The sequence below is a fragment of the Doryrhamphus excisus genome, linkage group LG2, assembly GCF_037039965.1.
Source record: "Doryrhamphus excisus strain RoL-2023G ecotype Guam linkage group LG2, RoL_Dexc_Guam_v1.1, whole genome shotgun sequence".
In the NCBI taxonomy this organism is placed as follows: domain Eukaryota; kingdom Metazoa; phylum Chordata; class Actinopteri; order Syngnathiformes; family Syngnathidae; genus Doryrhamphus; species Doryrhamphus excisus.
The window spans coordinates 24,675,954-24,690,917 of NC_136358.1; the positions used below are offsets into that span (position 1 = coordinate 24,675,954).

General features: G+C 41.9%; 1 protein-coding gene across 1 annotated transcript; it reads right to left on the reverse strand.

Annotated features, from left to right (window-relative positions):
* Positions 1 to 1,698: 1,698 nt before the first annotated feature.
* On the reverse strand, positions 1,699 to 12,470 carry LOC131109392 (signal transducer and activator of transcription 5B-like). The gene is made up of 19 exons (XM_058061344.2): positions 12,363 to 12,470; positions 11,586 to 11,720; positions 10,500 to 10,656; positions 10,009 to 10,098; positions 9,752 to 9,929; positions 8,688 to 8,818; positions 8,265 to 8,416; positions 7,994 to 8,149; positions 7,730 to 7,909; positions 7,542 to 7,629; positions 6,401 to 6,523; positions 6,225 to 6,317; positions 5,380 to 5,586; positions 5,181 to 5,275; positions 4,181 to 4,323; positions 3,887 to 4,042; positions 3,668 to 3,719; positions 2,629 to 2,736; positions 1,699 to 2,072 (listed from the first exon to the last, which is right to left on the reverse strand). The coding sequence occupies exons 2-19, from the start codon at positions 11,711 to 11,713 to the stop codon at positions 1,949 to 1,951; spliced, it is 2,361 nt and encodes a 786-aa protein (XP_057917327.2). The 5' UTR covers positions 11,714 to 11,720; positions 12,363 to 12,470; the 3' UTR covers positions 1,699 to 1,948.
* Positions 12,471 to 14,964: the final 2,494 nt, after the last annotated feature.

Here is a 14,964-nt window from a genome sequence, read left to right on the forward strand (position 1 = left end):
GGAGATCCCACCTGAGATGTTTTTTCCACACAGCACAGTGGAGGGGGTGCCATGGAACAATGGAGCTCCAGCTGGCTATGTGGAGATGTTGCAGGGGGCATCCCTCATGACTGAAGGCCCTGGTCTGCGTGGTAATGACTGGGTTTTTCATCAGGACAACACTGCACTCCAAAATGGCCGCCTGAGAGCAGACTTCTTCCAGAGGGGAAGGACGGATGGCAAGGGAAGTGGATGCCCTCCATGAAGCAGTCTTCCCTCACCTGGATCAACATTCCAGTCGGTGAACAAGAATGGTGTAGCTACCCATGACTGACTCCTTTTTCCAACATTTTTTTTCTATTTTAGGGGAATTTGATATACAGTATAGTTTTAACTTTTGATAGCTGATGAACAGCCCATTTCACTTGAATGCTTGTTTACAATAAATTGCTCGTTTTTTTTCTCTCACTCCTATTTCTTCTTTTGGCATTTTGAAGCTCTACTTACTCCGTATAAGATCTAAAACATCTTCTATCTGTATCATTTGTCACTTCAGCTGCAATACCTTTATGGCCCTTGTTGTTCATCTGTCCACGTTCATTCATTCATTTTCTACCGCTTTTTCCTCACGAGGGTCGCGGGGGGTGCTGGAGCCTATCTCAGCTGTCTTCGGGGTACACCCTGGACTGGTGGCCAGCCAATCACTGGGCACATATAGACAAACAACCATTCACACTCACATTCATACCTATGGACAATTTGGAGTGGCCAATTAACCTAGCATGTTTTTGGAATGTGGGAGGAAACCGGAGTACCCGGAGAAAACCCACGCATGCACGGGGAGAATATGCAAACTGCACACAGAGATGGCCGAGGGTGGAATTGAACCCTTGTCTCCGAGCTGTGAGGTCTGCGCGCTAACCACTCGACCGCCATGCCGCCCCTGTTCACGTTCAAATGACTAAAAATAAAAACGTCTTGCTTGTGGCAAACAAGGTCCTTTATGGCTATTCTGTATTTTAGCATAATTGCTCACTCATTTGAGACAGAGCGTTTCGTAATGGAGTCCAAATCATGTCAAAACTTCAAGCAACCACAAAAGTCAGATTAGACATTTGTAGACGGTCCCTGCAGTCTGGTCTCATAGAGATAAATATAGGTCATCTTGCAGAAGACTGATCTAACATAGGTTGGATCTCCTTGTTTGTGTTTCCACTGCCAGATGATGTCCCTTGCTATCCAACAAACATTCCTTGGGGAGTTGATCCCAAGAGTTAAAACTGAAAGTGTTTGTGTGTGGACTAGAGTGCATTCGTCACCAGACAGTGGGTAGGACTGTAGCAAAAGTTCCATTTTTTTTTTTTTTTTTACTTGAAGGATTTTAGGTTTGATTTTAAGGCATGATTTGATCTCCATAGTTTTGGCACAGTCGCACGGCACATGCTCAACCTCGACGAAGAGCTTTAAAAAGACCAAGACGGCGTAGTGACTACGCAGGAGCATATTCCAGTCTTCCAGTCTCCAATAACACGTTATTATGTGTGCATTTTATGCCTGGATACTGTCTCATTTGCTACTGTGCCTGTAGCCCCAGTGCTGTATGGCTAAACGCTAACATTACAGTCCTGCCTGAGCATGAGGTGTCCAGACTTAGTCCCCTACGACTACTGAGCATTAGAGGAGGCCACACATGATTGCCTTGGCAATGACAGAAATGCTATATGAGTCTCCGTATAAGACAGATTGCAATATGAAGACAAAGGTGGATGAGCTTTTGTATGCATTAATACTGAAGTTAATGTAGGCACTGAGAATTCTGTAGGATTTTGAGCTAAACAACTGGTGGTGAGTAGCTCTACCAGCTGTTTGTCAGACTGTTCCCTATAAACACACTAAGACAACAAAAGGCAACTCAATACCTGACCGTTTAGTAACAAAAGTCCCGTTTGGTGACGGGATGCGGTCCCGTTCAGGACTGCTGACTGCTCCATTGGTTGGCCATGGGTCGACAGAGCAGCTCCTCCACATGCCGAGCTACGTCCATGGTGTCCTCCAGGTCAAAGTCTGCCTCCGCATCCAGCATGGTGTCCCCCCTGAGGGGACAGAAGCATTTCAGGAGAGTATTACAACATATAACAACATCGCTTTGGGAGGCGTCATTTCCAGATGCTTGAAGGTGTCACGATTAATTATCCCCAAACATGGGATTAACACATTTTGGTCCGAAACGTGTGAATCAACCCAAGAACCAAAAGGTAAAGACCTTGTGAAGATGATGGCATTATCCCCAGGTAAATCAGTCCTGTGCTGATGAGGTGGAGTTTTGGGAATGCTGCTGCCATGAAGCTTATGACAATCCTATGACAGGCTCAACCTCCATACTGTTTGGAAATCCACCAGAAATACACTATACAGATATATTGAATCTTTCTTTTTGCAATGAGAGAAATCATAGCATAGAAAGATGGAATGAAGTCTATTTGGTGTAATCGTTATTTTAGAAGTCTTCATTTGTGATCTTTCTTGAATGATAGACACAAAAAAACTCATCCAAAAAACGATTATTTGGATTCATTACAATGGATTCTTCATAATGAAGTGAAAGCCATCTTTTTGGTTGTGTAAATAAAAGCAAGCATGCGTGCTTACATGGAGGGGTAGGCAGCAAAGTTGTTGGGGTGGGCAACCGAGGGAGAAGTGGTCTGGTCCATGAACGTGGGAGTTGCTCCGCTCGGTTCGGGGTTTGGGGTGGTGAATCTGTCACAGAGATGTGGACAACAGTTTTATTACAACATCGGCCATTATTATCACGAGCATGTCTCAACTAGACACCCTGACGAAAAAAACCTTATTATTTAGAATTTACCATTCATGCAAATGCTGCTCTGGTTTCCCACAGTCCAAACCCCCGCCGCTTTCATACCTACAGTTTGGTAGTGGTACTAATCCGTTGATGGTTTGAAAACTTTGTGTGAACCACATGAGATTGTTCTAGTTTTACTGCTGCCTCAAAAGTTAATGTAAATGTCCAAGCTGGACCCAATTAGGTATTTGACTCTCAGGTGTGAATGGGGATATTTTTATATACCAGTATAGAGTCTTCCCCTAATAAAATAATGACTTTAAATGATATGATAAACGCAAACCGGGTTGGAGGCCACGGCATAAGATGAATGAAATGATGTTGTCGTGAGGAGAAGGGACGTATTTACTTGGCGGACCACAAAACTAAACAGGTTGAAATGGGGATAAACACTGGCCAAGGTTGGCAGCACCTCAGAGAGCGAATGGAAGCTAGCAGGGTTAGCTTGGTTTAGCATGTAAGTGTGTTGCCGTGGTCGCCCAAGGAAGCTGAGTGCATGTGTTAGAGGGGTTTGTTAGGTAGACGTATGAGTGCTACCAGCTATGCTGCAGATGTTGCAGGGGTGGGGGACCAGCCTGTCGGGAAGAAAGGCTCTTCTAAAGCAGACAAAGGATTACTGGAATCATGCTGTGCTCTAAAGAAACCAATTTGAAGGTATTTATTTCAGATAGTGGCAAACATGAGTGCTGCTGACTACAGTTCACACCTCAAACACACCTCGAGATGACCAGTGCCTTGCTAAAGAAGGGTCAAAGAGATCGACTAAGCAAACCTAATTGTGGAAGACAAAGTATTTAATAGGAAGTAGATCATAAAAAAACTCACTCTGGCACAACTTGTTTGATCTGTGGTTTTACGTAGCCATCCACAGCTTTTGCTGCAAGACAGACATAGAATTAACTTCATTATAAATGAATGACATCATGTCACAATAAAGATTCTGATATATTAATATTCAAACAAAGGAAGCAACGATGAGTTATTGGAGTAGAAATATGTAAAACGAAAAAGAATGAGCACAGTGTTCACTGTGGCGATACGTACATAGTGGAGGTGTGTAGTACTTGGCAAAGACCTCGTCTTTGGGCCGATCGGGAAAAAGAAACAGGAGATGGTTGAGATCGCTGATGCGGTCCGCTAAGGAGCGAATGGAGAAGTCCTTGGTTGTATAAGGCAACAGATTCCATACAAGCCTTTCACCTGTGCAAGGATCACAGTCACCACTTTTACTGTAGACACCAGAAGTGTGGACTCTTGACATATGTACTCTAATCATCTTCAGTATTAGCTGCAACCGATACATGAAATATGACATGAACTTGCAGTCAAATGTGATACCTGCTTTGTTGGGGTTCTCAGCCACCCAGGCAATGGTGATACCGCCAATCTCAGAGTCGCTAAATCGGAGCAGGAATGTGCCGTTGGGTTTGGACATCAGCATGTCCTGTGCCTGCTGCTTGTTTACAAAACCCAGGATGGCCCTGCAATATCCAGATTTATTTGTCTTATGTTTCCAAATCCCTGTGCATGCATGGGTTTTCTCCGGGTACTCCGGTTTCCTCCCACATTCCAAAAACATGCTAGGTTAATTGGCGACTCCAAATTGTCCATCGGTATGAATGTGAGTGTGAATGGTTGTTTGTCTAGATGTGCCCTGTGATTGGCTGGCCACCAGTCCAGGGTGTACTCCGCCTCTCGCCCTAAGACAGCTGGGATAGGCTCCAGCACCCTCGCGACCCTTGTGAGGATAAGCGGTAGAAAATGAATGAATTTTTCCAAAGCACTGCCTATAATTATGAAAGCTTCTATTATGAAAGCTTCTATCTAACGAAAGTATTCATAGCGCTTCCCTTGTTTTTTTTTTTATTACAAATTAAAAAATAAATCCTTAAATTCTGTTGTGATTGTCCAAATGTCCTGGAGTGGCCCTGAACCCCTGATGGAGCTTAGAAGGTGACACAAACAGGAAGGACAGGTGTGCCAAGCTTGGGGCGTCATATTGAGGGTGTAATTGCTGGCAAACGTGCGTTTACAAAAGTACACTTAAAAGGCTGTGAACATTTACACTTTATGTATATGCAGTTCTTCAACTTTTATTTTCAATACTTTTGCAAACAGAAATATTTTGTTGTTATTGTGAGGTGAGGGGGAAATGGACTGAATGTTTTTAAATCAGTGATATATTGTATTTCATCCCATAAAGTAATTACAAATGCATTATCTTCCTTTGATGTAACATTTTGTGTGTCCATAATGGATGAACTAGATGTTTTTTACTATTGTATTGATGTGACCAGTGACCATTGTTGCAAGGAAACAGGCCCAGTGTGATTATTACCCATCATTCCAGTGAGGCTTAAGATGTTTCTTCATGAGTTCCATCACACCATCAAACCACTGCCAGAAAGTGAAGTTGCGTCCAGGTAAGCTCTCCTTTGAAGATAAAAGCAACAGTTAAGTATATGAACAGGGTAGAGTTTTCCCTTCAATTACAAAAGAATGAGCGCTTTAGTGTTGTGGGAGGATAATGCCCTCACCCGGTTGAACTGGGCCCAGGAAATTGTCATGTTGCGGTATTCCTCTGGGTTATTACTGGTACTTGTGAATGCTTTCTGCGCCAAGAAGACCAGGTTATCCTCCGACAGTCCACGTTCACTGTGCATCTCTGCTTTGTACTTCATATCAAGCGCCTCACAAAGCTGAGTCCACAGAACCTTATCCGGCACGATGAACGGAACCCTGCCCTGGCGGGACAAGGGTAAGACAAGGAAATCAATCCAACGGTCTATTTGAGATTTGAGAGATGCACCTACAGTGTATTCAGTGCTGCAATTTATTTGCCACACTTGTTTCAGATCATCAAACAAATGCAAATACTAGCTGATGACCACAAAAAATAACACTTTAAATGAAACTTTTTATTATTAAGGGAGAAAAAGCTACATGACCCTTTGTGAAAAAGTGTTTTTTTTTCCCTCCACACAAGGTCATGTAGGTTTGGATTTTATTCTCCCTTAATAATAACAAGTGGGTTTTCTCTGGGTACTCCGGTTTCCTCTCCAAAAACATGCTAGGTTAATTAGCGACTCCAAATTGTCCATAGGTATGAATGTGAGTTTGAATGGTTGTTTGTCTATATGTGCCCTGTGATTGGCTGGCCACCAGTCCAGGGTGTACCCCGCCTCTCGCCCCAAGACAGCTGAGATAGGCTAACAAGTCTCATTTAAAACTCTATTTGGTATTAATTTGTGTTGTCATTGACTAATATTTACATTTGTGGTGTAACAAGTGCTACAAAGTGACAAATACACAAAAAAAAGACATCAGGTAGGAGGCAAAGACTATGTGTACACAGGAACAGGAATAAAACTATTCAACTCACTGGTTCAGCAAAGGCGTTGTCCCAAAGTACTGTTGCTGTGGCATTGTTGTCCTGACTACCATGAACTATCACGACTACAGGTAGTGATAAAGTCTGCGGGTTGGAGAAGAGAGGATAAAACATTGTGGATAACCGTGAAACATAAGACATAAGACTAACATGTGAAGTTGTTTTACTTTGACATGGAAGACCAGCTCATTGCCGCCAATGCTGAACTGTGATTCAAACAGAACAGTGAACTTCTCCTCCGTCACAGACTCTGCACCTCTCCGGTCCGACCGCTTGATCCTCTTTAGGGACTGCATACACACACAGAAAATAGATACGTATGTATTAGATCTGTGAAAGGGCACATTAGAAGGACGAATGTTTCGTCCCTCGGAACATGGCGTTTTTTTCCACATTCATAAATAAATTATGTTTCATAGTTGACCTACTATTAGTCTAAAAATGTAAGTAAACTGTACATATGTTATGCCCAAAGCATACATAAACCAAAACAGAAATATAATCCATTAAGACTTGTGAATGTAGTATTCTACATTGATTCAATAGTAACAACAGGTTTTTGTTGCAGGTTGAAAGTATCTCACAACATGCACAATAATATATATCATCATCACCATAATACTATCATAGTACAATTGCAGCCATAGTCCACAACAAGACTCAGTTCTCACTTCCTGTCTGCCACCCATTCTACTCCCCTGCTTATTTTATCTGATTATATATTTACACTCCTATTACTACATTGTAATAGGAGTGTAAATGTGACTATAGGGGTGTTAGTTCATGTCTAGAGGGCTCTAATAATGTTAAAAACTGTATATAGAAACAGGTTTTCATTCATTCATTCATTTTCTACCGCTTTTTCCTCCCGAGGGTCGCGGGGGTGCTGGAGCCTATCACAGCTGTCTTCGGGCGAGAGGCGGGGTACACCCCGGACTGGTCGCCAGCCAATCACAGGGCACATATAGACAAACAACCATTCACACTCACATTCATACCTATGGACAATTAGGAGTCTCTAATTAACTTAGCATGTTTTTGGAATGTGGGAGGAAACCGAAGTACCCGGAGAAAACCCACGCATGCACGGGGAGAACATGCAAACTCCACACAGAGATGGCCGAGGGTGGAATTGAACCCTGGTCTCCTAGCTGTGAGGTCTGCGCGCTAATCACTCGACCGCCATGCCATGCCACGCCATTTTCTATGCCATAATTATAAAATACTCCATTCATTCATCAACACAGCCGGTTATTAACTGAGATAAATGAGGGATGAGTAAAGAAATATGGCAATATGTCATCATACCATGTTTCTGAAGTGTGCACTGAGGGTGCCTGTGGCCTGGTGATACTCCATGACACAGTTGTTGTTAAGGATTTCACCACTACTTTCACTGAAAGGAGCAAAAAACATTCTAACTGAAGCAGAGTTGATTGACTGAAGAAAGCATGATTGTGCATTTCATGTGAAACGACACCGTAGAAACCCCTCACCTGTGTGTGCTCTCGTTCTTGAGTAGAGCTTTGGCCTGTTGCTCGCTGACAATGACAGCCTTGACTTGAGGTGGATTCATGTGGACGTTGAGCTTCCCACCCACCAGGAGGCGCACCGTGGCTGCAAACTTGGTCTGGGTCCTTAACACCTGGGGCGGTTGCTTTTCAATGATGAAGGTGCTGAATAAAAGATTGGACGATAATGCAACAAAACTGTGTCATAAACTTCAAATGAGCTCTCTAAAGGCTGGGTCTGATGTTCACCTAGTGACTAAAGCAGAGATAATATCAGTAATGTCTGCATAGAGCTTGCTAAGCAGATCTTCCATGGGGCCTGGCAGAGGAAGCTGTTGAGTAAGGTGTTCACAGCGTCGGATCTGTTGCCTGTTTGTCCAGATCAGGTCTGCCAGCTTCTCACACCTACAGAGAAGACAACAGGCACAAAACATGATCCATTCAAAGATGGAAGTGAATTGGAAAAACCTTATTCATCGTAAAGAATAAAAATCTCGGTTAACATCTGTGTTCAATGTACCAGGACTGAAGGATATCTAGTCCTCCCTCATGGGGACCCCCGTTGCCTGCTAGCTGCTGCCTCCTCTTCCACTGGATGAGCTCCTCATCCAGGATCAAAGTCTGTTGTTTCCTGAGCACGGCCAGGGTTTTCTGGTGTTGTTCTGACAGGTCCTGCACACACACACACACGCACACTGAGAATACAAAGGGTGATGCAACACATGCACCTAGGAAACAAGGGTAAATGACATTGACACAGCAGGACGAGGACAAGCCATTGGGGGTGTTAAAGGTGCTGTCCCTGCAAGTGGCTAAAAATGCTGCATGTCTACATTGTTACACTTTCCTAAAAAGAAATACTGTAAACCATTAATTGAATAAATGAGTTGAATAAAAAAAGTAATGGAAGTATGATATATGATGTGTTGGTGTATCGTCGTACAAGCCTGTATTTCTGCAGAGTGCTTGCTTCTCTGGCCAGCCAGGCCTCCACGGTAGCCCTCTTGCTTTGTAGGGTGGTTTCCCGCTGGGTGCGCTCAGCTGGGGGCAGGGAGCTCAGACTGCTCAACTGGGCTGACGAAAAAAGAAAAAAAAGGAGGGTAATTTCTGATTTTGCACTTTGTGTGACTCCACTCCCAATTATTCTTTTCCGATTCACTACTGAATAAAATGAGTACAGGTATCGGTGATCATTCATTCATTCATTTTCAACCGCTTTTCCTCACTAGGGTCGCGGGGGTGCTGGAGCCTATCCCAGCTGTCTTCAGGCGAGAGGCGGGGTACACCCTGGACTGGTCGCCAGCCAATCACAGGGCACATCTAGACAAACAACCATTCACACTCACATTTATACCTATGGACAATTTGGAGTGGCCAATTAACCTAGCATGGTTTTGGAATGTGGGAGGAAACCGGAGTACCCGGAGAAAACCCGGAGAACATGCAAACTCCACACAGAGACGGCCGAGGGTGGAATTGAACCCTGGTCTCCTAGCTGTGAGGTCTGCGCACTAACCGCTCGACCGCCGTGTCGCCCGTATCGGTCATCACATAAAGGATATAAGACATCAGAGTAATGCATGTAAACAGCTGCATATCATTAAGCAGGGATTGTTACCGTCTTCCTGTTAATGATATACATTACCTTAAGTGGCTGAAGTATCAAAGAACCAATATTTTCAATAAAATCGATTTTTGACCCTAAAGAATTGGTATCGGAGATTTTTCCGTCCCTCTTCTGAACGCATATTGTTTAGAGAAGCCAACTCTTTAAGTGACTCCACTTCCTGAAAGCATGCCACTAAAAACAGCGTACAATGCTAAAGGCGAGTCCAACAAAATATCAGCTTGTGTGATTTCACTACCTTGTCATTGCCGTGATTGGTAAAGGTATTACTGTGACATGGAAAACTGAACTATCGGTACCACTTGGTGATGGCATTTGCTAGTTAGAAACTGCTCATAAGCCCATGTGCAGGGACATGCGTGTACTGGATTGATGCTGACCCTGGAGACGCAGGTTTTCCTGGTACTGGATGATGAAGTACTCCTGGCTGTGCTGAAGCTTTCGCAGTTCGTTTTCAGTGTCCTGCGTGGCTGATCGGAGCTCCTCGAAGGCCTGGTTGATCTGCTGATGGCGCTGGGAGAGGCTGTCCATGGCCTGCCCGCCACTCACGCAACTCGCCTTAACACAAAACATTTGGATGCGTATAAGCGCCGGTGAACGATGATGACACACTGACCAGAGTCGCCACAACACTTACGTTTGAAGCTTCTTGAACCAATCGCTGCTCGGAGTGCAAGATGTGCTTGATGCAGCGCACAAGCTCCAATGGACAGCGGTCGTATGTGCTCTGCATAGACAGCAAACAAAGAATCGCAACGTTTATTGTGTTCACGCTGGCATCTGGCATATCAGCAGGTAGCTTGGCAGTCCGGAGGGTCTCAGCTCTTGGCATCTTGCAACATTTGGGCAGTTTCTCAGCTCTGTTAGGTGGCTAACTTCTCTCCAGGTCACTGTTATTTTTGCCACTTCCATGGAGATTGCTACTCATACTGCTCGTCTTGGGATTCCCACTATACTTCTTTCTTTAGTCTTGGCAAGCAGGAGGCCACTGAGTTACCCCAGGACTTCACAACCTTCTACAATGTCATGTAACTGCCAAAGAAGCTCATCAGCGTGCATGCCGACCATCTCTTAGCTATCTCGTCTATTCACGGATCTATCGGTATCTGATTCATTTTGCTGCTCTACCTTCAATTGGTTTGCATAGTGACCCAGCTTGATCTTGAGAAGAAAGCCATCCTCTCCCCCCTGAAGCTGTGCTTTCCTCTGGAGCTCTGCCACCAAGTTGTCCAAAAGGCGCTTGGCTTTGGCTTCCTCCGCTGGGTTGTCTAACTCCACTGAATCCCTGAAAAAGGCGTACGAGACAAAATGTCTTACATAAATCTGTTTCAACATACCCCTTAAAAAGCCTCCCAGATGGATCCCACCATATTCTTTTTAGAGGGTTCATTAGTACACTTTAGAAGTCATGATGTGCTAAATATATCACTTTATTGACAGCTACTATGGTATCCATTATGTAATTCGGTACGTGATTTAAAAAAAAACTATATTAGGAAAGCAGGAAGTGAACAAATGTAACAGTTACTGATTGTAAAAGTACCAGATGGAGGGGTAGGATTTAATAAGCTTTGCTTCTTCCTACTCCTTTTGGACATGTGGAACTGTGAACTGATTATGTGATGCATTCAATTGTAATCTGATGCATGTTCAAATGAAATAAAACCATTACCATAGAATTCATCTCTGAAACTGGTGTATCACCCGGGGGTCTGCGGTTAAAATTCACAAAGATTCATCAACTTTAATTGTGGACTTTGAAATGTATACACGGAGCATTACTTCAGTAAAATAAACAAGTTACTTCCAAAAGTCTCCATCTTCCGTGCACATAAACTAGAGTTGCAACGGCAAAACCGCGTACCGTTCGTTCAGCCCTGCGTGTGATAATCCATAATCCATCCCGTCCCAAAGCAAATACTGTATAGCTGCTATAGTGCAATATACTCACCTACACTGGATTGCTTTTGGCATCTTTAATATACACACCCTTCATGTTTTCTGTATGAATAATAACATGCCACATTGCACTGCTGTAAGGCCACACCCATATGCCCCCGTTTCGGGGCAGCAGTCAACCTATGAGGGACTGCGCAGTCAGAGGTTTGGTTTCTGTCTTTTATTGATCGATTGTTAGAATGAGTTAAGTGTTACGTGGACCTGCCTGAACCCGGTTTACCTGAAAAGTCACGACAATTAAGGTAGTCTTCCTACCAGAGTTGGCCCTCAATCCACTGGGCCAAGTAGTGGCGCACTTCAATGGGAAAGTGCTGACCATACAGCGCCTGCATCTGATGCAAGGCATCTCCCTGCAGCTGCTGGGCCTGTATCCACATTGCCATGGTGCTCCTGTGGAGGTAGGAGAATGGGGGACAAGAATGAGGAAGGCAATGGAAAGGGAAAGCAACCGGACAAGTTTTTGGATGATTGGCGGTGAGGTTGCTTTTAGTTTGTAGCTTCTAAATTCATCATTGCATTGAAACCCATCCAATTCAATTACATTTGGATACTAGTGTCATGCAAAAACTGACAATAATAATGAAAATAATGACCTCCACTAATAACGTCATGTTATTGTTTCACTACGCATGTGTTGAACATTTTTAGCAGTAATGCACACAGCATTACTACCTATGAGTAATAGTAGTAGTAGTAGTACTTTTCCCAAACGACTCAGGCGTAAAGATACTGACTGACATTGCCACACAATTTATAGACAGGGATACACATTCTACTTAATACCTAAGCGCTGCTAATCTCTTATGAATATATACATGCAAAGAAGCGACATTTTTATGATTGAGTCGCTTTAATCTAGCTGGCACTTGGAAAAAAGTACGTTGTGCTAACTAGCTAGTGGTGTGCTATCGTGTTTGCTAGCATCGCAGAGCTCAGTGATAAGGCTGTCAAGTTGCAGCATACGATTCCAACTTCAGCTACCCTGCGCCCCACGGCACTTATATGGGTTATATATTTGTGTGTCAAACTCACCTTTTTTTAAAAGTCGCTACGAAGCCCAAAGAAATGCCATGGAAAGTAGCGGATAACACATCAAGACAACTTTTAGCCGTCACACTGTTTGGGTGACGCAAAGTCAGCTAAACCAGCTGTTGCTGGAAAGCTAGTCAAGAATCCATATTAAGAACAACTTCCGTTTCTTTCTGTCAAAATAAAATATATAAAACGTCGTTATGAAGTTATGAACTTATTTGAATGTGTTTTTTTAATATGGTGTGTTTATTGGTTTGAATTTGGTTGTATTGTTTTTTGCACTTATTTGTTTGTGCTATATGGAGTAATTACATTTCCGGAAACAGTGTCCATTCTTGCTTCCATGACTTCCTGGCGGACACAATTTCACATGGCTACTTTTTCCTCACTAACTTTTATTTACTTCCCTGAAAAACCCTCAAACACTATACACGCTATCATAACTGTTGTGTTTACAATTTTTGAAAATACATTGAAACATTATTGTATACATTGTATAGATTGTACATTGTATACATTCAAAATGAATGAATGAAGCTAAAATGAAGCTAAAACATGTTAGCTTCATTGGCAACTCCAAATTATCCATAGGTATGAATGTGAGTGAAATTTTTGTTTTACATTTTTCTTATAAATACAACACTTTTTCTACCGCGCTGTCAGTCGATTAAAAGTTTAGTCAGGTTTTGCATAGTTAACTCATAATTAATCTCATAGTTTTTATCTATAATAAGTGTACCTTTTTAAGGATTTACAAGTTTTTAATGCAACATGCGACTGGATAATATGTTTGCTAATTTGTGTTTATTAAACATGATTTGTTTTTTTTTAACTAGCTCAACGCAAGATGGACGACAATGTATAAGAAACAGACACAATTTGTAAAGTAAACTGGTCATCACTCAAGCAAATAATCTTACGGAATAGAATTCTATATAATTATATATAATAAATATTCATTCATTCATTTTTTACCGCTTTTTCCTCACGAGGGTCGCTGGGGGGGTGCTGGAGCCTATCCCAGCTGTCTTTGGGCGAGAGGCAGGGTACACCCTTGGATTCGTGGCCATCCAATCACAGGGCACATATAGACAAACAACCATTCACACTCACATTCATACCTATGGACAATTTGGAGTCGCCAAACTAATTCCTTATTTTATTTCTAATTTTTAAAGGATTTTTAATTCCCTATGGTCTTGAACATTTGCTCAGCCTATTTGACTTTAACTACTAATAGTTCTAGTTCTAATTTTTGCATTTGGAATCTCTACTTAGAACCTCCTTAAGGTCCATTCTTCACATTTTTCAACTGGTCTTCAAATTTTGACCATGTGTATATCATATTTTCCATATTTGACTTTAATTCCCATCCCTGGAAGCACCACTGCTAGAGTTCTATTTCCTCTATCCACTCTACACCACTTGATTTAATACACAAATGCAATGTAAAAAATGTAATTAATTGATTTAGATAAACTTTCTAAGTTGCTAACTTTATTTTTTAAGTTAAGTTCAAATAATAATGTTGGCTATTACATGAACTTAATTTAGCATGTCATATACACTCAAATTTTATTGTTGGTAAGCTTAAAACAAAATTAAAATTAAAATTAGCTTGGTAACTTAATATACACACACACACACACACATATATATATATATAAAGTTACTGATACTTAAAAAGCTGTGTGCATCGTTATTATAATTAAGTAGACAACAAATGAAACTACTTAAGTCATAAAATGAAGTCAGTTGACTTAACATATTTCTTTGAGTTACGAACTTAAAAACGTGTCCCTATGATAACAATTATTCAGTAAGCATTACTTAAAATGAGCTTTGAGTGAAGAGGAAAAGCTAATTTGTGCAATGCAATATTGTTTGTTGGTTCAAAGCAATTTCAAATCAAGTCGTCATAACTAAGAAAGACTAATGAAAATATTTTTTGAGTGATAGAAAGCAAATGAGACAAAATTGAATGAAAGGCACAAATCTAGTGATACCAATTTTATTCATGACATTGTTAGTGGTTAGGCAATGAAAGATTTGACAAGGATCAATAACAACATTGTTAATTGACGTTGACGTGCGAGCGTTAAACCACTAAGAGAATTGTGCGTCAATAAAGCAATAATATTTCGAGAGAGAGAGACAATTCCGGCTGAAGAAACTAACTGTTAAAAATGGAATGGAGTATGTGTAGACTGCAGAATGCATGAATATGTTCTCTGGTCATCAAAAAATATTGATGATTTATGAGCCGCATTGTAATTATTTACAAAAAAAAAACTGTAGAACTTGCCGTTTAATAACATTTCCTTGAGGTCACCCACATCCCCACTGCAAGGTTGAGCTGTTTGGAGACTCATCTTTATATCCAATCTGATAAAAATAATGCAGTCATAGCACAACATTCAGTATTGAAAGACTTACAGATGTCACCAGGCACTTACAGTATAAGATACAGTACGTTGTATACGTTGTACACTGTATACGTTGTACAAGTAGTAACCCACTGATGAACACGTATGTTGTTATGTTGGGAGGTTTTTATACTGAAAGGCTTGAAGAAACATGTGGACTTGTGTGTTTTGGAGCA